Genomic DNA, 26,727 nt, shown 5'->3' with positions numbered 1-26,727 from the left:
GTGCCCTGGGGCTCTGTGCTCAGACCTCAGGGCCCTGCCCATGTCTCAGACCGGATCTCCAGGGGGTGAATGCTCTAGCTTCCAGAGGGGCACTGTTCTCCCTGACCCCTCTAGCTGTTCTGTTGCTGGGCCTGCCGACCTGGGCTGTGGTGCTGACCTGGGCTCCGTGGTCAGCTCCTTCTGGCTGGACCACCCTCTGACCTATGTTCTCAACGTATCCCTCCATTCCCCAGGGAGCTCTGGCTTGTTGTAGGGGGAGAATGGTGGTGGCTGGCGAAGTGAATGACCATCTCGCTGGACCCGTTCTATGGTGGCCCGGCTTAACCCCTTCTGCGTCTGTCCATCTCAGCCTGTGTCGTCTCCCTCATCTACTGGCTTTGAAGTCAGAAGATCTGGCACCTGATTTGGCCTCCCCGGGCTTGAGATGGTCAGCACATTACTAAGCCTGACTCACTTTCCTCAGCTGTAAAATGGAAGGACCAGGAATATCATTCACACGGGGTTGCTGGGAGGATCAGCTGAAACCATGAGCTGTAAAGAGCACCGTGGGCATTTTTATCATTAGCGGCGAAAGGATTCTGTCTGCAACAGGAGAAACTGGGAGAGGGCTTTCTGCCAGTGAGAAGGGGGCAGCGCCAGGAGGGATGGGGTGTACCATCTTGCCACAGGGGTGGGCTGCTGGAGAGAGGGGCCTGTTGCCCACCCTTCTCCCAAATGTGGAATTTTGAAGGAAGGCAGGGGCTGAGCCTCGGGCCTTCCCTGCGAGCCCCGGCTTCTACTGCAGCCAATGCTCCAGATGGGCAACGGAGCCGTACTGGGCTGTAGCCAGGGAGTGGGGCGGGCGCCGAGGAGGGCCCCTGGCGACACGCTGCAGAATGAAGGCCACACGGGCCCTGCTGCTTGTGAGTATACAACCACCAGGGTCAGGCTCATGCAGGTGCCCGGGGCCCCCCCCCCCCCCCCAGGCTGCTGCAGCCTCTGCCTTCATTCCCAGGTGGAGGCAGGGGCTCACTACTGGGCAGGCAGCTGAGTGGCTCTTTCTCAAGGGAGTACAACGTTGCCACTGGCCAGCTGGCGGATGAGAGCGGCTGGGACCGCTCCGAGGAAAGGCACGGAGAATAGGAGTAGCTGCTACTTTACTGCGTGTTTGTCCCATGGCAGGCGACGAGCTAAGCACTTGTCACACGTTACTGTCCATCCACTCTTTACAACCTCCTCTGGAATCTGTAGTAACAGAAACCCATTTTACAGGTGGGAAAAACTGAGGCTCACAAAGTTAACTTAACCGAGTCCACTCAACCAGCAAGTGGTAAAACTGGGATTCAAACCTGGTCCATCTGGCTGCACTCCGCTGTCTCACTCTGCTGGGTGGTCCTTTCTAGGCTGTAGGCAGAGGAACCAAGCTATCTGCCTGCCGCTCTCTCATAACCAGGGCTTGAGACCCCTGTTTTCCTGCCCTAGAAGACTGTGAAAGGCACAGATCCCATGAGCCCTGGAGAATACATACCATTGCTCCCCTCCCCCACCCAAGGATAAACCCGGGGATTATCCACTGCCCTCAAGAGTCCATAGTCTGCTGCCAGGAAGACTTTCTCTGTGTCCTTGTGAGGTCTCTCCTGTTGCACTATGTCCATCTGTCCTTCGGGAATGGGTCAGCGTTCAGACGTTAGGCGTGGTGTGTTTCTTCCCATCTCTTCCCCCTCCCCATCTCCCAAATCAGCACAGTCCAGAGTTTCAAGGGTTAACTGGACTAAGGGGTGTTATCTCCAACTCAGGGCATTCCCTCTGCAAAGTGATCCCTGCTCAGATCTTAAGTTACCTCCTGCCCAGCCAGCACATCTGCTGCTGGCTCCGCAGACCTGGTCTCTATGGAGAGGGGCAGGCATCGTGGGCGAGAAACACCTGCCAGCGGTCTTGGGCACAGGGTCCTGGGTTCCCAGGACAAACGTTCTCCCCAACCTCTTGCCCCTCATTCCCTCTAAGGGGGCTCCCCCATTCTGCTGCTGGGGCCCAGGGTGTTTCCGGATACATGTACATTGCCAACCCGGGTATGCCTAGGGTCCCGCAGGGCTATTTGCATGGAGGACCAAAACCCACATTCGTGCCCCTTTAAACTGCCCAGTGTAGGCCACCTTTCTCCTCAGATGATCTCCTTTCCCCCAAGTGTTCATACAGAAAGCAAAGATGCCAATCAGCAGCTGAAAATCTATCTCCCAGGGCCCCTCCCAGCCTTCCAGGGATCTTGAGAAGCTGCGGGGGCAAGCCGGGCTCCAGTCAACACCAGCTTCCAGACACCGTGTGTCAAGGAGATGAGAGAGGAAAGTCTCTCCAGGTGAGCATGCGGAGGCCCAGTCTAAAGCCAAGGGCAAGAACAGAAAAAGAAACCAGTGTAAAGGCTTCCCACTCCCGAAGGCCCCAACGGCCCATCATGAGAGGAGCTGGCTGAGGGCAAATCCAGGTCTCTTCCCCGAATCATGTCCCTGACCCTCTGACATCAACACAGGTCTTATCAAGGCTCAGAGCCACTCACAAAATCCTAGTTGGAAAGCCACAAGGGATCAGTTCTAGTGAATATACATCTGATACATAGTTACAGCCCCAGCCCTGTGCTGACCCACAGACATCCAGAGGACGCAGGACGCCTCCTTGCCCTAGTGCCTGGGGCTCTGCATGTGCACAGGGAATCGCAGATAACCAACACAAACACACAAAGCCTTGCACACGTGTGTGCGCGTAGCCAATGGATACGGATGGCGAAACAACATGCAGACTGTCGGAAATGTTGGCGCCTAAGTGCCACAGCTGGCTAGTGTCCAGCCTAGCCCGGCACGCTGGCTAACAGTCAGAGTTAAAACAACGGCAACGACGACAGTCAAATACACAGGTACCCTCTCTGTCTCTCCCCCAGGCAGGAGCCATCCAAGTTACTAGGTTAACCAGGAAAGATACAATCAGGAGCATCGAAGGTATATTCACACCTCCCTTGGGTGTCTTCTGTTCGTGCCGCACAATGAACATTAGTCAGCTGCTAAACAATGGCAGCATCATAGACACAGCGACTTGGGCAGACCCTCTGCCTGTGCCCTCACCCCACCCCCCCAAGCCTGGCCCACTTGCCCACTTGCCCAGCCACCAGCACCAGGGCTCTGCTGGCTGGTATGACCATCCAGGCAGCATTCAACGGGGTCCCGGCTGAGGAAGTGGCTAACGAGTAGGTGGATTCACTGTGCGTAGCTGAGTGGTGGAGAAGGGAAGTAATATCACCATCTTGGCCAGTGCCGGGCAAAAAGGGGCCACCTGTCCCCCTGAGCCGCAGATATTCAGACTCAGAGATGCCTAATGGGCTGCTGGGCCCAGGCCCCACAGGACCTTCTCCTCCCCTCCAGCCTGGACTGTTAGGCCTTGAATCTGATTCTGAGACACTCTCCAGAGCGCAGCCTCCAAAACGGGCACTGAGATTGCTGTTCGCACGCGCGGTAATCCCCGGGCCCAGCAGATTTGGCTTTGCCATGACGTCCTGCCCAGCAAGCCTGAGCACATCACCGTCTGTGAGAAATGGGGAGAGAGGAAAACAGCCCAGTGGCTCCGACACTCGGAGTTTCGAAGGAAACCACCTTCTGCAAGCTCTGTGCAGACTGCGGAGAAGCGATGTGCTGCGGCCTGACAGGTCTTCCGAGGGTGTGCATGACACCTGGGGTGTGTGTTCTCTTTCCAGACAAAAGGTTTGGGGAAGCCAATTAGGGAGGGTGTGGTGGAGGGTGGGACACCGGCTCTGTGCACCTGCTTCTAAGACAGGTTCTCTGCCTCCTCCCTAGGGCTCCTCCTGGCCCTCTCTGGGGGTGTAGCCCCCATGCCCGGCCGGCCCTCTCCTCTGAGCTGACCTGCGGGAACCACAGACTGTTATCTCCCGAGCTTGTGGGGCTTCACCGCCCAGCCTGGTAAAGGCTGTGTTGTTGAAAACGTACGTCTGTGTTTACATGTCAATAGCCAGATTGGGAGTGTTTGGTGTTTTTTTAGTCAGGGGGTATCACACACAGCGGGGGGGGGGGGCTGTCCCCACCTGCTTCCCCCCAGAGGAGACCTCTCCCCAGCCCTACATGCTCCCTGACACAGCCCAGGAGAACCCAGAAAAGGGCATCAAGCTGGCCAGTCTCCAGAGAGGAGCAACAGGAAGCACCAAGGAGGGAGCCGGCGGGTGGTGGCAAGTGGGGTGTGTGGGCAGGCAACTTCTGGGCCGACCAGCCTCCATCCAGGTGTTAGAGGGCACAACCACACCCACCCGCCTCCCTTTGCTGGGGCACTGGGCACACGGGCGCTGGGCGTGCGAGGAGCTTGGCCAGCGGGTGAATGAATTCTGGCTGCCCCTGATGCCACCCAGCCGTTAACAATGACAGTCAACTGAGGAGAGTCAACTGAGGAGCGCTCAAGTGCCTGTCTGAGCTGTAGTTCTCTGTCTGCATCCCACCTCTCAATCTGGATTTTTGGTGGGAGGGGAGTGTCTACACTTGAGCCAGGTGAGACTGCCTGACCCCACTTCCTGAGTGGGGTGGAGCAGAGCAGGCTGCTAGGCACCCCCCTCCCCAAGAAGGAATTAACCACTAGGTATCTCAAAGCTGGGGGAAGAAAACAAAAAGGAGGGGAGAATGGGGGTGAGTTCATTCTTTTCCCCCAAGCCTTTCCACTCTTTGTCCGAAGGGAATTAGGTTAACCCCTGGTGTGCCAGACCAGCTAGCGCTCCTCCAAAGCTCTCCTTTCCCCTAGAAGCCGGGTGTGGACACATTGCCATTGAAGGGTTCCCAGAAGCACACCCCGCCCACCCCTTCCCGTGATCACAGGCGTCCTAGGGCCTAAGCTCCCGCAGGCTTCCCAGGAGGTCTGGTGTGAGAGGAAGAACTCTCACTTACCATGAACACCCTGCCAGGGGAGGGACTCAGGCCCCTGGAAATGGGCAGTGCTGCTTTTGTGCCCTGGAATTTCCCCCTCCCCCCACACCTAGCAGGGCAGCACCCCACCGGCTGCAGGAGTGGGGGCACCGGGGTGCCGGCTTCCACAAAGTGCTTTTGATGCCATCGGCCATTTAGCCAGATCCGTGGAGCCCTGGCAATGAGCTGGCGGCAGAAAGGGGATCAAATTGAATGAGGCCAGGTTCCTGCCTTCCAGGGGTACACCCCAGCGCCCGGAACTGGGCAGCCAGGCTGGCCCCTGGGTAACAAACTAGCCGGCGAGTCTGCGGCATTTTCATCGCTAGCATCTCCAACGGGCGCTACCTGCGGCGCTTCAGATCGGATATTCTTGCCCCATGCGGAGCTGGTGCCTCTACTCGACCCCTTATCCTAAGGCCAGACCACGTGCTCCAGCCAATCCCCTCCCTCCCCCACAAAAATCCCCATCTAGCCGGGGCGGGAGGTCGTCTCAGGTTTCTTCCCTGAGGGCTGGAGGAACCCCCCACCCCTACCCTGACCCCCGCTGGTGTCACCAGCCACTGAGGGAGCCCGGCAGCTTCCCCAGGGACACAAAGGGTTAAATCCGGGCGAGGGGACTCGGTCGGATTTGCCTCCTAAACGCATTTTCCAGTTCATTCCCCAGCACAATACGCCGGCCGGTCCCAGCCTCCGCCCCCACCCCACCCGTCAGATGGGCCACGGCGGGCCACCCCAGGGTCGGGCATCGGGTTAACCCCTCGGCCGCCGGCGCCTCGAGGAAGGACACGCGGGGCACCCTCGGGAAAGTGGGTCATGCAGCCACCTGGCTGGCACCGAGCCCGCGGCGCTTCCCCCGGGGAGAGCCCCCAAACCGGGCGCGGAGTTCCGAGGCGAAGTCCAGCTCGCGCAAGGCCGGGAGGGGGCGAGCCCGCGCGGCCCGGGCCTCCTCCACCGGGAACCGAACCGCAGGTGAGCGAGAAGCCGTGTCTGACGCAGGAGCCGGCTCTCCGCGCCCGCGTGTGGCTGCGTGGGGCGGGAGGGGGGGGCCGAGCGCGCGGAGCCGTCTGGCAGAGGGGCCGGCGACAGAGACGAAGCCCCCCTGCCATCCTCCAAACCCACAGCCCACCAGCTCCGAGACTGACGCCCACCCCCTGGGGCTGTTGTCTCATATCCCGAGACGGCGATTACGGTGATTATTTTGCATTTATGTAACATGCAGTGTTTCCAAACTGCTTCCCGAGGCTGAGAGCTGGTTATTAAATAAATAGGACGCTATTACATATTATTATTTTTGTGAAAAACGGAGCGGAGAAAGTGCTTTCTTGCTACACAGAGACGTGCATCTGACTGCTTCCCTGCAGGGCAGGCTGCGAGGCTTGTCATCCTCTCTTTCCCCGCCGTGCCACCCGCACCCCCCTCACCTAAGCCCTGACCCAACTTTTCTGGCTCCTTTTGCTGCCTATAACCCAGACGTGCCCGCCATCCAGCTCCCAGCCCCGGGAAGGCAGGGAAGGAGGTGGGGGGGGGGCAGGCAGAGGCGGAACGCGCTTACCTGGGAGGAAGAATGCGGTCAAGCCGAGAGCGAGTCCCCACCAGCGTCCAGCGGCGCCCGCAAGCCCCATCCGAGCCATCGGGGGCCGGGGGTCCGGCGAGAGGGGCCGCGAGGAGAGCGCTCCCCGCGCTCCAGAAACCAGTCCGGAAGACGAAGGCCGATCGCTGCCGGCCGCCCGGCGCTCCGAGGATCCAGGTCAGCCGCAGCCGTCGGCCGGGGCGGGGTGGGCTGGGTGGGATCCGCGCGGCCGCAATCCGGGCCCCGGGCCGCCGGCGGCTCAGAGGCTCGGTGGATGCCCGCCGCAAGTTGCACGAGTCATGCCCCCTTCTCCTCCTCCGCTCTCCTCCCCGCGCCGGTCCCCGCCCTCTTCTTCCACGCAGAGCCGGGCTGGGGAGAGGGACCCACCCCCGGCGCGCCCGGCTGCCCGGCTGCGCGGCGCGGGCTCCCGGCCCCCGGCGCGCTCACACCCTCCCGCTCGGCTCCAACTTGCAGGCGTCCATGGCCGGCCGTCCTCCGAGGGCGGCGGGACGAGCCCAGGCGGCGGGCGGGCGGCGCGGTGGGCTCGGGGCCCAGGCGGCGGGCGGGCGCGCGGCTCGGCTGCTCGGGCGGTGCGGCTCCGCGCGCGGAGGGCGAGCCGGGTGCGCCGCGCGTCCTGCCCCCACCCGCTCCCCGCGCCGCCGCCGCTCGCGCTGCCGGGTCCCGGCCGAGCCGCAACAATGTGGAAGCTGCCCGGGCGCCGAGTCGCGCCGCGCTCGCCGCTCTCGCTCTTTCTCTCACTCGCCGAGCTCCAGCCTCTCAGCCACTCAGCCCGTGATGTCAGACCGAGGGGGAGGGGTTAGCGTTAACTCCCTCCTGGCTCCGACGCGCCGCCCGCGCCCGCCCGGCCCCGGCCCCGGCCCGGCCGCGCGCACCTTCCGGCCCCCGGCGAAGGCGGGTCCCGGGCGCGGGCCGTGGGGTCCGCCGCGGCCCACTGGCTCGGGAGGTGCCCCTTAGGTCGCCTTCCCGCCCGGGCGAGGGCCGGAGGGCTGGCCGCCCTCCTCCTCGCTGACAAAGGGAGGCAGTGACCCCTAGCGGCCGGCGTGGGGGCCGAAGCCGCCCGGTGGGGGTGGAGTTAAGATGGGGCGGGGGCGGGGGCTGTGGAGGAGCGAGCGTGCGGTGCGGAGCCCGGCTGGATCTGTGGATCTGGCCGAAAGGGCGTCCGCAGGCCCTCGGCCTCCAGCCGTCGCCCCATTTTACAGATGCGGAAACAAAGGCCCAAAGGAAGGCGACTCGCCCCGGGTCACGAGTGCGGAAAGTGGCCGAGCTGGGACTAGAACCTGATAGCCGGGGCTCCCCCTCTCCTCCGCATCACCCCGAAGGCCGAATATGAGAGGCAGCTTTGCCGGGACAACCGGAAGCTGCCTGAGGGGTCGGTGGGTGAGATAGGACCACTGAGGTTTCTGGTCTTTTCTAATCTCCGCCGCTTTTCAGGGGTCTCCTTTCGTGAAACGGAAGCCCCCTCCTCTTCTGAAATCAGCGGGAAACCGAGCTCTGCTCTCTTTGCCAGGACCTTGGTTTTGAGTGATTTGCAGGAATGCCTCGAAAGTGACCCATCCAGTCAGTGTCCCAGGGACTCCCTGCTCCTTCCGGTTCATCACCCACCACAGCCGGGTGTGTTTGGCTTCCTGCCAAGGCGGCTGGACCCTTCAGGGCCCTTGGCAGCCAGAGCCTGCCCACTGTGCCTTCTCTCTGGATGGCCTACCCTCATCCCCTGCCCTGGGAGGAGGCACACAGACAGACAGACAGACAGACAATTTCCCACTAGGAAGTACTCCCCAGATGCCTGACCAGATAATGTTCCCTTCGCCCGTTGCCGCCATTTGTCCAGCGGGCAGGAGCCGAGAGGAAGTGCCCGTTTCTGATAACGTGTAAATTCCAGTTCCTGGGCATAGGAGGAGCAGAAGAGAGGATGGGCAGGGAGAGCACCCCTTTCTCACTACTTGGGATGTGGCCCTGGAGTGTCTCTTGTTTTCCTGCTGAAGCGGCCTAATCCGGCGCTCATGTGTATGTTTGCGCACTCCTGTATACATCTTCTACGTTTAACAGGTGTAATTGAGCTTTCTGTGTACCAAGTAGTGTGCCAGGCTTGGGGGTATACAGACATTGTCAAATGAGCTAAACGCACAAAGTCTAGTTGCGGGGGTGGGGGTGAAGGGAGAAGACAGATAGAGAAACAGATGTTGTATTTAAACAAGCATTTAATGTGTGTAGTGTGTCCCAGGGGTGTGCACCCAGGATTTGGTGGGTTTTGGAGAAAGTGCCCAGTTCAGCCTGGGGTTCAGATGGGGATCAGGAAAGGCTTCTGGGGAACAGGGACACAGGGGCTGGTGAGTCATCTGATGGACAGACACGTACTGGAGTGGGGAGGCATGAAGGAGACTGGATTTAAGGTTGGGGGAGGTCCATATAAGGAAAGGCACAAAGACCAGCAACAGTTGGGTGAGTAGGATCCACACACTGGGTGTAGCCTGAGCCTGAGACTCGGGGATAGGGGAGGCCTGTGGATCTGTGACTGTCTGGGGGCCACCAGGAGGGGTTTTGTGCTGGAGGATGTCTTACTAAATTTGATTTGTGGTAGCCCAGTCCAGTGGTAGATACCTCCTCTCTTGCCCGTAAGTACCTTAAGGGCCAGGGCTGTGTTGGTTCATTGCTGTGGTCTGAGACTGCCTGGCATATTGTAGGAGATGAGTGGATGGATTTGAGGGGATAATTCCAGATGTACCATACCCACGAGTTCCCTGCTCACGTTACCCATCCTTGGGTAAGCCTTCTCTGATCAGCTTTTTAAAAAATTTTTATTAATTTTTTTTATTCATTTCTGAGAGAGAGAGAGACAGTGTGAGCAGGGGAGGGTCAGAGAGAGAGGGAGATATAATATCTGAAACGGGCTCCAGGCTCTGAGCTAGCTGTCAGCACAGAGCCTGACGTGGGGCTCGAACCCACGAACCATGTGATCATGACCTGAGCCGAAGTCGGATGCTCAACCGACTGAGCCACCCAGGTGCCCCTCTGATTGGCTCTTAAATCAACTTCCAGAGAGGGTGTGTCCAGGGGTTGGCACCGGCACGGCACCACTGTCTGGGGATGGGGTTTGGGTGGAGAAGACGAAGGCCAGGGGATGGGGTTTGGGTGGAGAAGACGAAGGCCAGTAAATGAGAGAGTATAATCATTCATTCATCACTTTTAAACAAACCCTAAAATATGCAAAGCACCAAATAGGTGCCTCTTTGTGTGTGTGTGTGTGTGTGTGTAGTGGGTTACAGTGTACAGATAAGAGAGCCAGGGGAGGTGCAGAGGAAAATAAGATAGGGATTGTTTACTCAGAGAGTAAACAGATGTCTTGTTGATAATCTACTGTGCTAGGCACTGACGGCACAAAATGCAAAGCCAAGAGCTTACTCAAATACGTATATTACAGCATGAACCTTGGTCACAGCCAAAGACGGCCCCCAAAGGCAGCTACGTAGAGGGAGGAGTGAGTGCTTCTCATTGTGGAGAGCAGGGCGGACTTCTGGAAGAGGTGTCCTTCATTTGAGGCCCTGAAGGGTGGACCAAAGGAGACTGAGGAGAGAACTTTGGTGGAGGGAACAGCTTGTATGAGAACATGGAGGTGGGAGAGGTTGGGGCCCTGTTGGGGAACAGCTGGCAATGCAGTTTTTTGGTTTTTTGTTTTGTTTTCGGTTTTTGTTTTGTTTTGGTTTGGTTTTTTTTGCATTCTAGGGCTGTGTAAGAGAAAGGAGCAGAAAATTGCAGCCAGATTTCAAAAGGTCTGAAAGGCTTCGTTCAGTGACACAAAGAAGCCCGGGACTCCGCGTCAGAAGACTAGGCTCTGGTCCCTCCTCTTAAGCTGGAAGCCCAGGAGTCATCCTTGCTTCTTTTCCAACCACCATATTCTAATCCCAAGGCAAACACCATTCATTCTGCTTCCACTATTATTTTAAGTCTGGTGACTTTGTTCCATTTCTACTGTTACCACATTATCCACTTGCTCATAATTTCTGCCCAACCCTTGCAATGCCCGCTGGCAGTATAGACAAGTGCACACCGAGGGGAGGGAGTAAAGTCGTCCAGCATGTGGGACTCTGGAGTTAGACTGCCTGGATTTGAATCCTTAACCCTCTGCACTGCCTGCCGTGCAGTAGCTGTGTGCCCTTGACTTCACCTCTCTGGGCCCAGCTTCCTCACCTGTAAAATGAAGCACCTACTTCATGGACTTGTTGTTGAAGGTTAAGTGGGTTGGATAACATGCAGCGCTTGGAACAGCGTCTGGGGTACATAAAGAACAGTCTGTGTTAGCCGTCATTGTAACCGTAATCTCTCTCTCCGCATCCAGTTTTGGTCTTCCCTGCCGTGGTGCTAGAGGGATATGGGAATTGTTAAAACTTTGATTTTGAAGTGATTTGGGATCTACAGAAGAGTGACAAAGATAGAACAGAGTTTCCTGGTGTCCTTCATCCAGCTGCCTTTCATGTTTATACCTGATATGTCCGTGGTGTATTTGTTGAAACTAAGAAATTAACATTGGTATAGTACTATTAGCTATGGAATTTATCTGCATTTCTCATTCTTCTATTAATGCCTGCTCTGTGTACCAGGCTCCCACCCACAATTCCACATTGCATTTATTTTTTATTTTTTTTAAAGTTAATTTATTTTGAGAGAGAGCATGTTGGAGAAGGGCGGGGGGAAGAATTCCCAACCAGGCTTCACACCGTCAGTGCAGAGCCCGCCACGGGGCTCGAACTCACGAACCGTGAGATCATGACCCGAACCAAAGTCAGATGCTTAACCGACTGAGCCACCCAGATGCCCCAATACTACATTGCATCTAGCAGTGGATTGTGTTCTAATGCAGAGGAGCAGGACCCAATACCCAAGACCGCTTCCTTGGCCCCTTTAGCCTTGGATGCCTGTGTCAAATTCTCATCAAGGCCCGTGGGGCCATGTGCTTCCGCCACCTCGTCTCACCCAGCTCCAGGGCTTTGAGTAGGAGCCACTGGGCTTTCCTGAAGTTTCTTGAGGCCATCTAATTCACCTCCTTGGCCTTTACTCATCTACACCAAAGCTATTCCTCTTCCTTTCGGCCAGTCACTTATTTTTTATAGGTCCGTTTACGTGTGTCGTTTCCCCAGAGTGGCCCACTCTGCCCTTTAGACCAGGCGAGTCCCCTTCTCTGCGCTCTTATGGCTCCTTCTCATGCTTATAACCCTTCAGCAACTGTTTATAATACTTGATTCTTTCCCTCCTGTGCTCTCAGCCCCTCCAGGGCAGACCGTGTGGATCTCATCTGCTCTACCCCTTGCACCTAGAATGTGCCCAACACTCGGTAGGCACTCAGTGAAAACGTGTTGATTGACTAACTCACATCCTGTGCCACTAGCTCCCAGTCACTTCTCTTTTCTGGGCTTCAGTTGTCTTCTCTGCAGATGGAGGAATATAATTTGTTCAGTGGTTTTCCAATTGCGTTTTGAAAGCCTTGCAGTTTCCTGAAGCACTCCTTGCTTCAATTAGGAGCCATGTTTAAAGAGCACCTTGTTTTCATGCTCTTTAAACACTGGGCTCATGAGGAAGTTTCTTCTTAATGGATTCTGCTGCTTAAAACCTTTGACTCCCCCACCCCTGACATATTATTGCATTATACATTCTGTATCGCATATACGGTTGACCCTTGAACAACCCAGAGGTTCGGAGCACCAACTTCCCGCACAGTTGAAAATCTGCATATGACTTTTGCCTTCTCCCAGACTTAACTACTAACAGCCTACTGCTAAGATCGGAAGCCTTACCGATAACATAACCAGTTGGTTAACACATTTTGTACATTCTACGTATTCTACGATGTATTCTTACGACAAACTGAACTAGGGGAATGAAAGTGTTATTAAGAAAATTGTAAGGAAGAGGAAATACATTTGTAGCACTGGACTGTATTTACTGAAAAAATACTACTGGACTGTATTTACTGAAAAAAAAAAAAAGCCACGTGTAAGTGGACCTGCATAGTTCAAACCTGTGTTTTTCCCAAAGGTCAACTATAGTTGCATTATTTTAGAATTCCTTGATTTAGCTTTTCTGCAGGCAGCAGTGAGCTATGGGAGGTCTCTGAGCAAAGAAGCACTTACTGGGGGCTGCCGGAGCTGTGGTTCAGGAGATGGATCTGGCAGTATCACGGGCACGATGGTCAGAGGTAGACTGGTCAGTGAGGGAGGAGGGGAGCGTGGAGATAAAGTTGTCCTGGAAGGCAAGTGAGGAGAGAATTTATTGGAGGAGGAGGTGGCCAGGAGTGTCTGATGCTGCAGAAAGCAGGTAGGGATCAGATGGGGTGTTCAGAAACAGGGCAGAAACATGAGTGGCCTGTTGGAGTCGTGGTGATGGCAGAGTCGGGGCAGAAGCAAATGGAAGGTGAGCCAGCAGAGGCAGCAGGCGTCCACCCTGCTCTTGAGAAGTTTGGTGGTGGACAGAATGAGCAAACTGGCTCGGAAGCTTGGAGAGACCAGGGGGCTTATGTTCCCCCCTCCCTGTTTTGGGGGGGAAATCACATGCTACTCTGAGCATCTTGGAGGCAGAGAGAAAAGAGCTAGGGAAGAGTGAGATGTGGAAAACAGGTGTAAGACGTGAACGACAGTGCACTTCATGGAGCGGGCCCTGGGGGAGGCACTGGTGGTGGCGCCTGGGTAGAATAAGGATCAGCCTTAGAAAAGAAGGGACTTCTCTTTTTCTGTGCCTGGAGGGAATGTGAAGAGAGCCGTGAAGGCAGAAGTTTTGGGGGCAGAAATCAGGGAAGTGACTGATAAGGCCATTGCAGTGAGGGAGGGGATGAAGTTACCTGCACAGAGGTGAGAAAGGTGGCTTCAGACTTCATGAAGGAGAAGGGCCAAAGGAGGTGGAAGGGAGGTGTGCTTAGCCATCTTCCAAAACCCAAAGGGAAAAGGGAACAAGCATGGGCTGCATACCCCCCTAGAGAAGAATCAGGACCAGTGGGCATATGTGTGGGGGAAGTAGATTTTGGTTTAGTCTGGGGAGACTGTTTAGGGAACTGAAAATGGAATCAGTTCCCTGTCTCTTTTCCCACTGAGGCCTCAGGTCCATGGGCTGGCGTTGCTATATGCGGGATCCTTGCCCTGGTGTGGAGAGTGGCCCACGTGAATTCCACGTTCTCTCTTGGCTCTGAGACTTGATGGCCGCAGGAATAACAGCCCATTCAAAGGACAGGTATGTGAATTCACCTTTCTCACTGACCCCCTGGCTGGGGGCAGTGATCAGACAGAGATCAGCCCCGAGGAGGGTGCCATCACCAGGAAACTGTCCCAAGGTTCCCCTCACTCCCCCACCCCAGCTTCCACAGGCTCTTTCAGAGAGGCAGCTGTTGGGCTTGGAAAAGACCCAAAGTCAATACAAAAATGACTTCCCCTCCCGGCCATATTCCAGGCCCCTCTGTGTCATTTAGTAATTAGCTAATAAAGCTCACTTTGATGTGAGGGGAGCCCTCTTAATAAGTCCCCAAGATTTCCCAGTACCCAGAAATCTGTTCATAGAAGATATGCTTGAACATATATTAGAATGGTCTGCCGAATGGGGGTCACCCTCTCTTGTGACCCTGGTCCCGGATCTAGGGTCGATGGAAGCTGAGGGCAAGGGGAGAGGAGTGGAGGAGAGGGACCCCATAAAAGAAGTATGGCCAAGCCCTAGCCAGCCCCAGAGAGGACCCCCTGGCGTGAGTACCCCCTTCCTTAACCTGGCAGGCCAACCTCACCCCAGGCAGTGGGGAACCACAGCACCTAATTACTGTTATCATCACCTTGCTTAGCTGTGGTGATTATGATGGAGCCTGTATATCCCACAGTGCTTAGCAACATTTAATTATTGTTATTCTTACAGAGATCATTGCAGAGCTTCCCCACTGCCACAGACGCCATTGCTCTTGAGGACAACGGATCAGCTGAACACAGCTCTCGCCCGGGTACAGTGATGACCATGTCAGAGTGGTACCAAGATGGCTGACAGGCAGCCAGCCCCTCCCTTGGGGGCCATGGTGTCCCAGGGATCTGCATGCCTTTGGGAGTGAGAGCTCTGAGCAATGATAGAAGTTCCCAGTTCCACCTCGAACCACCCAAATCTCCAGAAGGAAAGGGCCCAGAAGGCATATTAGTCTAGACCCTGTTTCTCTCTGGTCAGAAGGCCCTCAGTGCATTCCTCAGAATCACCATGTCCAAAATACTAGGGGATTCTGTTTATTTTAAGAGAGACAGAGAGACCCCAGAATATTCTAGATGTGAGTGGAGGCACCATTTCTGACTTGGGAATACTTAAAACTCAACAGCGGTACCGAGAAGAAGGTTCTGCTAAGGACCTGCATGAGCCAGGGAGCTTAGACCAAGGCAGGGGAAGCGGCCGGAAAGATTTCTACAGAAAAGGAAGGCCAAAGGGAGGAGAGCAAGAAAGAAGACCCCCGGCCTCCCACTCACACTCCCTTCTCTTTGCTGGTGCCTTCAGATCGGGGGTGGGTGGGTGTCGTGGTCAGGATAATTATCAGGAAGCGCTGCTTGTCTAGAGGAATCAGAATTTGTTTTTGTTGGAGAGCCACGTGGAAGTCAAGAAATGGGATTGATCTAAAGGGGGTGGGGGCAGAGATCCTGGATCAGCCCAAGCCTTGCCGAGAAAGTGCATGGTAGACGCTCGCCCTGGCAGCCTGCAGAGGAGGCCGCTTGTTCTTCTCTGGGGACTGTGGAGTGCGGCTCCTGACCTCTCTGGGCCTCAGACCTCTTCAGGGGCTGATGAAAGCCATCTCCCTCTGCCCTGCCAGCAGCACGCAGCCACAGGACAGTGTTTACAGGGCAAGCCCTCAGAAGCCCAGCTGGGCCCTGAGTTAGGAAGCCCTTGGAGGGAGGAGTCCTCCAGGAAGGAGTCAGCCCTGAGCCCAGACTCCCCGGTATCTGGGCTAACGAGGGATGTTAATGACCCAGAGGATCCAGAATGAGGAAAATCGAAAGCAGATTTCTATGGTGTGAACTAAAAGGAAGCACGATACATGCCTTGCAATTTTGTAGAAAAGATGCACCTTATAAAGAGAGAAATGCGAAGGCCACATGGGGGAAGGAAAACAATTTGCAGGTAGAGTTATTTTTTTTTTTAATGTACTTTAACATCATTATAAAGTTACTTGAATGCTAGACTTACCTTTTTTTTCCCTATGTTATGTAAAGTGCTTTTCCTCCAGGAACGAGGTTCTGAATTATATTTGATTTAGGTTAATATTAATGCCCTGCACTCCTTGAGTACATGCTTCTGGGCACAGATGCTCAGGGAGCATGTCAGGTGGCCTGGATGTGACATCCAAAGGGAAGACGATGCCCGTGCAGGTGGCTGAACTTTGAGGAGGCTTGGGAGGCAGAGCAGGGAGGGGTGTGTGTATGGTGTAGAGCCTGGAGTCCCAGGTTTGCGCCCTAGATCTGCCACTTACTGACTGTGGACAAGAAGGGTGACGAGCTGTCCCAGCTTTCCCGGGACCGAGGCGGTTCCCAGGACATGGGACTTTCAGCGCTACTGCTGGGAAAGTTCTGGGCGAACTGGGGGATGGTCATCGTAGTCACGTGCCACTGCTACTTTCCCTCTCTGAGCCTCACTGTGCTCATTCGGAAGATGGTGTTGATGGCTTCCATTTGTAAAAGTGGGGGGGTGGGGCTTGTTACTGTTAAGATGGGAAGGAGGAGAGGGATTGGGGAGAGGGGCAGCTCTCTTCAGCCTGGAGATCTGAGAGACCCAAAGCCTGTACAGATGCACACTGTGATGTAACGGGGAGGACTCAAGGCAACCGCCGTCTCACAAAAGGCTTTAGCAACAATTCATGAACGCATATTTATGGACCACCTATGACCGGGTACCATGCTAAGCATTGGAATAAAGCCATGAACCGCTAAGACATGCTCCTCCCTTCCTGGGCCCAAGTCAATGGGAGAAGAAAGGATGAATAAGGAAGTGGGATAATAGGGAAATCTAGGGATCTACAAGAATGTCAGGGGTGTGGGGACCCTTCCCTCATTTAGGGGGTCAGGAAGGGTGAAGGAAGCATTCCTGCGGAGGTGAGCTGAACCTTGAGGGGGCAAGGACTAGGGGCGAGCCAGGGACATTACCTGGAGAAATCAGACAGGGAGAGGCAGCAAGAAGACCCAAGGGTCCAAGTGCATCATAGGACTGTGAGTAGTTCAGTCTACTGAACTGAAGGGGAGGAGTGGGGGGAGATGTGCCTTGGAAGTGTATACCAGGTCGTGTGGGCCTTGTGCACTGCCTGGGGGAGTTTGGACTTACTCCTGAGGGCCAGCAGGGAGCCACGGTGGGGGTGCAGCAGAGCAAGGGTGTTGCATGCCTGGCCACTGGGCAGGCACAACTGGTATGATGCTAAGACGATATTCCCGGGCCAGGCCCGGGGTTTCGCTTGTTAAGCCAGGTCCTCTGGCTCTCAAGGTGCCAGCTCTGTCTGTCCTGCGCCCAGGGCCCCTGGGCTCGTCCCATCTGCTGAGCACTCCCACAGCTCCAAGTCTGGCGTCATCAATCTGTACAGTTCCCTAGTAGGGGCCCTGCTTCATGGCACAGCCCGTGGCTCTAGAGAGCAGAGTGGCGTCCCCCTCCCAGGCATGCTGCTGTCACCATGACGTGTGTGTGGGCTTGACGGCTGCTTGGCAATGAGCTCAGGGCAAGCAGGGGGCTCACGTCGCCCAGGCAGCTGATAAATAACGCACAATTTCACCAATCCGTCCGGGAACAGGGAAGTGGGTGTGCACCCATATGCATGCGTGTGCAGACGCGCACGCACACTCAGATTCACTGACATTTATGCCCACGCCATCGCTGAGCCTCGAGCAAGCACACGGAGGGATTCCCCGCTGCCTGCGTGACCCGAATGGGCACACAATTATGTTACATTCAACCAGCATGGACGCGCGTGTGTTGCAAATGCTCTGCACACCTATGCTGACCCACTCCCCTGTGTCGAGTGCTTAGCACAATGCCTGGCTCACAAGATTATTATATTATTATGTATTAATGTGGTATTAAGATACGAGAATGTGTGCACATGTCCCCATATACTCATAGACCCCCATACGTTGTCCCATATACTCCTATATTTATTTTTATTTTATTAAAGTTTATTTATTTAGTTTGAAAGATAGAGAGACAGAGCACACGAGCAGGGGAGGGGCAGAGAGAGAGAATCCCAAGCAGGCGGATGCGGGGCTCAAACCCACAAACCGCAAGATCATGACCTGAGCTGAAACCAAGAGTCAGATGCTTAAGCTTAACTGACCGAGCCACCCAGGCGTCCCTGCCCCATACACTCCTTTAAAGGCAGGTGCAGGGGTGCCTGGGTGGCTCTGTTGGTTAAGTGTCCGACTTTGGCTCAGGTCATGATCTCGGGGGTTCGTGAGTTTGAGCCCCGCCTCAGGCTCTGCGCTAACAGCCTGGAGCCTGGGGCCCCTTCCGATTCTGCATCTCTCTCTCTCTCTTCCCCCACTCACTCTCTGTCTCCCTCTCTCCTTCAAAAATAAATACCCATTAAAAAAAAAGGCAGGTGCAGACACCAGAACGGCATCCTTCCACAAAACAGGTACATACACTCCCGTGTACAAAAACGGGCGTACTCTCGAAGATGTACAGGTGACTGTCATTTGCTCTCCCAGATGCACGTACACAAAGTCCCAACAGTGATAATAATAGCAAAACCAGCTTGGGTGATTGCTTTATATTTTTCAAAGGGTTTCCAGGCCTATAATCTCATTCGATTCTCACAGAGGCCTGGTGAGGTGGGTGGGTGGAGAAGGCTTTATTACCCCGGGTTTATGGCTGAAGAAGCAGAAGCCAGGGGAGGTGAAATACACCATCTGGGAGGCGGCCGGCACCCAGATCTGACTTCTCTGCAGCGAGCTTCTGGGGGGGCGGGGAGGCCCCAGGCCTGTTTGACAACTTCCAGCTCACACTGTGGAAAGCAGCAAGCCGGGCACCGACTTGCTGCTAGATTCTGGATTCCTGGTCAAAACATTTCCCCGAGTCAACCCTGGCTGAGAAGTGGGAATTGGAGGCTGATAAAGGGAAACCGCCATCATTAGGAATCCCATAAAGTCTCATTTACAACTCTAGTCAGATGAAAGGAGCAATTGACTGCGTTGGAGGGAAAAGCAAATACCGATCTCCTTTAGGACCAGCGGCCTCAGACAGCTGATCTGGGGAGGGCATGGAGGTCCTGGGGCGGGCGGAGTCTGTCCCATCTGGGCAGCTCCCCTACTCTGTGCACTTCCTCTCCCCTCTGTCTGGGCTGGCCTCCGGGTCCTTGAGCTCTGGTTCTTGGAGAAAGGGACAGAAGGACAATAAAAGGTCTCTCCCTCCCCCAGAGCCGCCCTCTCCTCCCACGCCGCCGCCGCTGCCACAGCAGAAGCCTCCCTCTTTTGCTCAGTCCTGAGCCTTCAGGATGTGCCTTCCATTGGCTGGGGCGGAAGTGCGGAACAGCCTGCCAGTCCCCTTACACCTGAATGGCCACCCCCCTGAGGGGGAGGAGGGGCAGACCCTAGGCTTGAGATCCAATTACTCTGAAAGGTGTCAAAGACAGAACTTTCTTCAAAGTCCTGGGCTCTGTGGGGAGGTGGCCTGAGGGTAAAAGGACAGCCAGTGTGACCATCCTTTGCTTCTGCTGCTGCTGCTGCTTCACTCTGGTTTCATCATCACTGGTGCCTTAGTTTCTGCATCTGCAAAATGGGGATATTAAGACCACCCTTACGCTGCTGCAGCGAGGGCCAGATGAGATGAGGTGTGTAAAGCCCCCTGCACAGTGCCTGATGCACTGCTGGCCTCCATGGTGTCAGTCTCCCGGGGAGGGCCTCCGCCGCCAGGGCTGGAAGGGTGGTGTGGCAAGAGGCGCTCCCCCAGCCTCCTGGGTGTGCCGGCTTTGGCTGGGAGGGAGGGAGGGGCAGGGAGGGGACATCTATTTGACACTCTTGTCAGCATCCGTTACCTGGTGTGTATTTTCCCAGGAGCTGATTACATTACAGCATGTGTTGATAAACATTTGGAGTCGGAGCGGAGTGGAAACTGAGCGGAATGTTAAGCGGGTGGAGGGTTGGTCAGGAGATGATGAGAAAGGGCTGGCTGTGAAGAATGGGATGTGGTGATGGTGGGGCGGGGCGGGGGGGCGGCAGTCTGGTGACTTCTTAGCCTGGCCTGCCCCTTTCTCATTCTCTCTCTTCCCTTCGGTGTTCCCTGCTTTGGCTTCCAGCAGGGCTTGCAGACCGGTCCCAGAGGCAGAGCTTTACAGTGGAAGAAGTGTGGGATTTGGACGCAGGCAGTTGTGGGTTCGAATCCCAGCTCTGCCACAGACTAGCTCTTGGCACTTCAGGCTAGCCCCTTAACTTCCCCAAGCTCAGTCTTTTCCTCTGTAAAGCGGGTTTAACATATACTCCACAGAGTGAAGTGAAGATTGAGAGCACACCAGCCAAGCTCAGCACACAGGACTCAGCACTCAGTGAATGTTGGTTTTTTCCCCTGTTTACCAGAAGGATAAAAGGCACCCCAGCCCTGATTTTGCTTCAGTTGTTAGGCAACTTTTTCTTATGTCAACTTGGACTAAGGGGAAGTGGGCTCATGCTGAAAAGCCAACTTCCCCACCTCTGACTCTGGTTAGGACTGGTCAGGTGACCCAGAGTGCCTGGAACATTCCACCCTAAATCTTTGTATATCTGTGTACTTAACGACAGCTGCAGTTAGTTAATTATTTGTTTACTTATCTCCCTGATGTCTTTCTCCCTCACCAGTCCACAAACTCTGAGGGCAGGGATTGTGGCCTGGTCGTAAGTGACTGCCCAGAGCCTCGCCCGGTGCCTGGCACTAGAAGGAATAGCTGACTCCCACCCGTCCCATTGGCTCCTAGCAGAATGTCAAGATAACCCCTCTCACAGGTCTGTGGTGTCTTATTCTGTGTTGTTTCTAGATTGAAAGCACTGGCTGGACTTGTCACGTGGCCTTTGTAATAAGTTTTCCTGTGAGTATCTCTTATCGCTGAGGTTGTGAGCTTCCCCAGGGCTGGGGCGTTCAGACCTTTTAAGATTCAGGAGGACAGGCAACGGAGTACGGAAGGAATCCCATAGACATGTCTAAATGGAGGAAGGGTGCTGCTCCTTCCCCCCTCCCCCACCTCTGCGGGTCCCTGCCTAGACACCTGCCACTGCAGCCCGCTTCCAGGGGCCCCACACCGCCTGGCGCCTCCGAGGCTGCTGGGGTGCCCGCGGGGCGGAGGAGCACGACTGTCCAGCGCCACCTAGCGGGCGTGGGGCCGGGGGAGCGCGCGTCCCCGGCTTCCCAGGCCGCGGCCACCGCCCCTCCAGACCCGTTTCTCCATGTCCAGAGAGTGCAGGCCCTGCAGGGAAGCGCGCTTGTCCCAGATCCTGGGGAGCCCCGGCCCCGACGGCAGCAGTTGGGGTCCTGCGCGTCCGGCTGTCCTCAAGACGGCCTTCCACCCCTCCCCCGCACTTCGCGTCGTGGTTCCTGTCCTGCAGCCACAAAGAGGCCATTGATTGGGAAGAGTAGCCGGGTTGTGGTAGAAAAGCTGGAGGGGACCCGCGTGCGGACACACACACACACACTCACACACACACCTCCTGCGGCACCCTGCACTCTTGCTGGGGGCGGGGGTGGGGGGCGCCCTGGCATGGGGCTGGGCGACAGGGCCAGGGGACAGCTCCGCGCCTCGCCCCCTGCTTCTCTGCCCGCCGGCTCCTCCCCGCGCCTGATTTCTGCACCCACCATCCACCTCTGGACGAATCCGCAGCGAACGGTTCATCCCCAGAGGCTGGCCACCTCCCCATCCTCCCGATCGCTCCCCAAGTGTGGGCTCCTCTCCCAGCGAAGATGTTGGCGACACTTAGGGGCCCTTTTAAAAACCAGGCGAAGCCAACATTGTTAGGAACGGAGAACCGCTGTCGCAGCTGCTGCAGGGACAAATAACATGCAGTAATGCATCCCGGGCTGATGGGGAGGTTTGACTATGCTGCCGCTCTGGTTTATCGGCACTCCGGCCTCTCTGCAGAATGGCTAACAGAGGGCACACAGCGCGCAGAGGAAGTGCAAGCGGAGTGGGAGGCAGGAGAAGGCAGGGACAGGGACAGTTCTGGTAGCAAGGATCCCCAGTCTCTCCTTACCCTGCTCCCAGAGGGTGGAGCTGGGGTTGAGCCTTGGCGTGAGGCAGGGCTTCTGACCCTTCTACAGACTCCTGCTTCATCACGTCTGTGAGAGGGAGACTCTTAGAGGTCAGGGCTGTCCCAGGCTCCCTGACACGCGGGGCTGCTGGTCCCTGCCCCCATCCCGTCTTAGAGCTGGGCGGCAGTGGGGATGGGGGAGGGGTGCTAGCAGTTGGCGCCTGTAAATACAGGACTGGGAGTGGCAGGAAACAGGCTCCTTGAAATCCCACTTGGTGCCTCCCTCAAAGCTTCTGCTTGCCACCTGGATACCTGTGTGTACATAGGAATTGGCTGGGTGCTGGGGGAGGGGCTGAGAGGGGTGCTGCTCGCCTGCTCTGAAACACTCCTTCCTGGTCGCCAAAGCGGATGTGGACAGTGTGCCCTTGTCTGTGTGTCCCCATTTGTGGGCAAGGCTGTGCCCACACGGGTGCCTAGAGCTGTGGATGTAGTCACATAGTCACAGTCTATCTGGGTTTGAAGGGACGTTGGAAGAGCTCACTCTCTGCCCCGCCCCCTGCCCCATTCTGCCACAACTATGCCGAATGCGTATCTGGATTCTGCTTGATTGCTCCCAGTGACAGGGAGCTCTCTACTTTCCAAGGCCCTCCATCCCTGCTCTGCCAGTTGGAATACTGAGATGGGGACTCTGCCAGGCAGCCTAGACAATGTCGTCTCCAACCCCCCACTCCTGACTGCAGGAAAACAGGGCCAGGACAAGGTGTTAGGAGACAGCAACCCAGTATATTCACAGCCAGTGTCTACTGAGTGCTGGCTATTAGCCAGGCACTGTGCTAAGTACTGTGCATATACTGACTCTCCTAATCCTCGTAAAACTCTATGAAGTTATGTCTGTTGTTACCTAATTGTATTGAAGAGGAAACTGAGGCATAGAGTAGTTAAGGTACTTGCCTGAAATCTCATAGCCAAGAAGTGGGAAAGCCAGTTCTCAAAACCAGAAGGTCTGGTTCTGCCTGAGCTTAATCACCACATTATAATGGCAGGCAACGCCCAGAGAGAGAGAGAGAGAGAGAATGTGTGTGTGTATCTTCACCACCATTTCTGGCTTAGTGGTATTAGAGGTTCATGGGAACCCTGGATGAGAAATCAACACATTAAGAATTGCCTGCCTGCCTTCCTTCCTTCCTTCCTTCCTTCCTTCCTTCCTTCCTTCCTTCCTTCCTTCCTTCATCTTGGAGGGGAGGGGCAGAGAGAGAGGGAGACAGAGGACCTGAAGCAGGCTCTGTATTGAGAGCACAGCCCAACGCGGGGCTTGAACTGACGAGCTGCGAGATCATGACCTGAGCCGAAGTCAGCCACTTAGCTGAGTGAGCCACCCAGGAGCCCCTAGTTGCCCTTCTTTCCTTTCCTCTCCTTCCCCCTCGCCCTTCCTCCCCTCCTCCTTCTTCATCACCATCGCCCTCCCCTTCATCTAAATTAAAAGTCGTCCTCTGAGTGCTGGTGTTCAGGGGCCCTCCTGAAGCAAGAGGCTCGGTCTGCGAGTCTCCAGGCCAAGGCAGATGCAGCAGCCTAGGGGGACATAGGAGACATACTCACAGTGAGGTGGCACAGGATAAATGTGGTTCGCGGACAGGAAATAAATGGGGACGATCTGTATTTACGTTCCACACCAGCCAAGGGTTAGGCGGCACATGGTTCAGAGAGTTTTATGTTCAATTTTATGTCTAGACAGAGTTTGGGATGAGGTTATCACTTTTCTTCTAATTAGTGCAGAAAGGCTTCCCCAGGCACCGCTTTCAGGAGCTCTCCGGCTGTCTTGGCTTTGCCATCTGTCCCCAAGAGTGAGGCCTGGGTAGAGTAGCCCAGGGAATAAGCACCAGATTGGGAGTCAGGACACCTGGATCTTTGGCCTTGGGTCTGCCGCCAGCTTGGTGTGTGCCCTTGGATAAATTACCCTGCCCTCCTGGATCTTCACTTTCTCACTTCTAAAAATGAGGGGTTAAGGCATGTGGGTCTATCAGACTATGTGGTGGGTATACTCTGCAGCTCTTCAAACAGGGCTGCTATGCACAGTTGGGCAGGTTGTGCATCGTGCAAGGACGCTTGGCTAAGAAATGGGTGGGGGCTGAAATCTGCCCTAAGCTGTTCTCACCAGGCCATGCATGGGTGGGGCCAGTGTCCACCCTGGGGAAGGGGCATTTTTTCCTGATTTGCACAGAGGTACCACGTGGGTCTTTATTAGTAACCCTGCAAGGTCCCCGTGCAGATTGGGTTCCTGTGGTCAGTCAGAGTTGGGGTGGGGTGGGGGTAAAGGGAATTTCTTTATCAGAAAGTGGGATTGGGGGCTGGGGGCTGGAGGGGGGACAAGGAGAGGTTCTGTGGCTCGTGAACTGCCAGCCAGGGCCCAGGGGGCAGCTGCCTGCAGGAAGCTAACGTTTAGAAAGAAGGGGAGGGTGAGGGGCTGGGGGTGTAGGGAAGCAGGTCTCAGCTGGCGGCAGGTGACCACATGGATGGGCCTCTCCCTGGGAGCTCTCCCTGTCCCCTCAGCCTAGCTCACCCCTGTCTCCAGTCACCTCCAAAGCAGCTGGTCTCTTAAGAGGTGGCTCTTTGAGCTGAGCTCTGGGTTAGAGAGCAATGGGAAGGGGTAGGGTTTTTTTCCAGGGCCCTCTGAGAGGGCTGTAGATTTCTTGAGGTGTCCCCTTACCCAACAAATGGAGGTTCACTCGGGGCCAGGCCCTGTGGTGAATAGACAGGTGTGAGCCCTGCCCTCAGGGAACTTACAGTCTAATGGTGGTTTGCCCATGAGTCTAAAAAGAAACGGCCTTTGCCCCCTGAGATGAGGTGGTCTGTGGACATCGCTGGGCAGCCCTGCACTGGACTTAGGCTGATCAGAGGCTGAAGACTGAGAGGTACCAATTTGGGTCTCATTGACTCCTGAAAAGAAGGAGGTCTTGTGGGGCCAGATTTCTGAGGTCCCTCGGCATCTGGAGAGAGAGTAGGGTGTTGCTGAGGAGGAAAACTGGGGGTGAAGGAGGAGGGGGAGGTATGCATGCTGGGGGGTCTGTGGGAGGAAAGCCTTGCTTTTGCTTGGTTGGGGGAGTGACTAGGGACGAGGGATGTGGGGGTGAGCACTGAGAGGAGCCTGTTCTGTGAGGGTGACCGCTGCCCATCACAGACCAGGCCTCTGGGGACCATCCGTCTCCCTCCCCCATCCCGCCTCCAGCTCACAGCTGCCTGGAAGGATCTCAGCAAACGTCGCCGTACCTGGCATTCGATGCTCATTCACAAGAGAGAGTCCCCCCTTCTGTCTGGCTGGGCTGTTCCTATTGCAGGTGCTGCCATATTCCCACGCAGTACAGCAGGTACAAATTTTGGCCTTTGGAGTGGCCAGGCCTCTCCCTCCACATGAGGTTGGAATGCGTGCAGTTAAGCCCTGGAGTTGTCATCTCTGCCGTGACAATGCCCTCCCCACTCTCCCAGGGGCCCCCGCTGCTCTTCTTTAAAAGCAAGGGACCACAGGGAGGCCATTCATCTGTCTCTCGCTCACAGGGGAGGCTGTGCCAAGTGACATTGTTCTGAAGATGTTCCCGACTCCCCAGCAGCCCCGCACTCACTCGCCAGTACTTAGCTGGGTGTGACTTGGGCTCTGAGCTCATGCTGGAGAGGCAGGGGCCGGGGGATGGAAGTGGCAGTGTGTCTCTGCCTGTGTCATGACAGTGGTGGTGACGATGACGGTCATACTGATACTACAGAGTGGACTATGTGCTGACACACTAGTACGTGTGAGTTTCCTGTTGACGCTGTAACAGATAGTCACAAGTCTCACTGGGCTAAAGATCAAGGCGCAGGAGAAAAAAAAAAAAAGATCAAGGCCAAGGCGCAGGGAGGGCTGGCGTCCTTTCTGGTGATTCCAGGGGTGATTCCATTTTCTTATCTTTTATAGCTTCCATAGGCCTGCATTCTTTGGCTTGTGGCCCCTTCCTCTGTCTTCAAAACCAGCAGTGCCTCCTCTCCCTTTCTCCCTTTCTCCATTGACACGTCTCTTGCTAACCCGGCCAGTCCTCTGCTCTTAAGAACCCCTGTGATTCGGTTGGGCCCACCTGGATAACCCAGGATAATCTCTCCCTCTCGAGGGCCGTATTTTTTTTTTCAACGTTTATTTATTTTTGAGACCGAGAGAGACAGAGCTTGAGTTGGGGAGGGGCAGAGAGAGAAGGAGACACAGAATCTGAAGCAGGCTCCAGGCTCTGGGCTGGATCATAACCTGAGCTGAATTCAGCCACTTAACCGACTGAGCCACCCAGGCGCCCCAAGGGCTGTACTTTAAATGTCTCCGCAAAGCCCCTTTGCCATGTAAGGTGATATAGTCACAGGGATTAGGGCATGGACATCTTTGGGATTCATTATTCTGCCACCACAGCGTCATTGCACTTTTTCATATCATAGACCAGCGAGGTAGGTAGTGCTGTCACCTCCATTTTAAAGATAAGGAAACTGAGGCACAGTGAAGCTCAGTAATTGCCCGAGATTACCTTGCTGCTACTAATCTATTCTGGAACCAAACTAAGGCAGCCTGACTCCAGAGTTGTACTTTAGTTACTGTGACAAAAGCAGAACCAGAGAGCAGAAGACAGAAGATGTCCACGTTTCAGATGGTATAATGGTATAAGGTCAGCCAAGCCGTGGAGTAACATGTGTTTATTGAGCATCTACTATGGGCTGGGCCCTGGGAGGGGCTCTTAGGAGGATGGGACAGGTCCCTAGTCTGAGCCCCGGTTCTAAGTCCCTTCTCTTTCCACATCCTATTGCCATGTGAAAGGATGGGCCCTGCCTGCAGAGGCTAACTGAGAGAAAGGGTTGTGTTCTAGTGGGCGCAGGCCCCGGGGGCTCTGGATGAGCCCTGGTGGAGGACTAGACTGCCTTGTACCCCACAGGATCCTGCTGGATGGGCCCAGAGCCCGCAGGCGCAGGCTCACCAGGCCGACTATTCCCGTCCATCCATCACGATGGGGACAGGGCCCTCGGTGAGCCTGGGACC

The 26,727-nt window shown here is 55.7% G+C and overlaps 1 protein-coding gene and 1 long non-coding RNA gene across 2 annotated transcripts in view; both read right to left on the bottom strand.

Annotated features, from left to right (window-relative positions):
- NECTIN1 (nectin cell adhesion molecule 1) overlaps positions 1-7,063 on the bottom strand; it is a 62,474-nt gene extending 55,411 nt beyond the window's left edge. The window contains exon 1 of the mRNA XM_039229356.1: positions 6,475-7,063. Coding sequence (XP_039085287.1) covers positions 6,475-6,553 — 79 coding nt within the window. The 5' untranslated portion in view covers positions 6,554-7,063. The remainder of the gene's footprint in view (positions 1-6,474) is intronic.
- Positions 7,064-9,992: 2,929 nt separating this feature from the next.
- Positions 9,993-12,743, bottom strand: LOC120230039. Its single transcript, XR_005527905.1, has 3 exons — positions 12,636-12,743; positions 10,699-10,779; positions 9,993-10,052 (listed from the first exon to the last, which is right to left on the bottom strand). It is a non-coding gene; the product is annotated as an uncharacterized LOC120230039 (long non-coding RNA).
- Positions 12,744-26,727: the final 13,984 nt, after the last annotated feature.

This window comes from Hyaena hyaena, unplaced genomic scaffold (genome assembly GCF_003009895.1).
Source record: "Hyaena hyaena isolate Hyena2069 unplaced genomic scaffold, ASM300989v1 scaffold_37, whole genome shotgun sequence".
NCBI classification, from domain to species: domain Eukaryota; kingdom Metazoa; phylum Chordata; class Mammalia; order Carnivora; family Hyaenidae; genus Hyaena; species Hyaena hyaena.
This window is presented reverse-complemented; position numbering and strand designations above follow the sequence as displayed.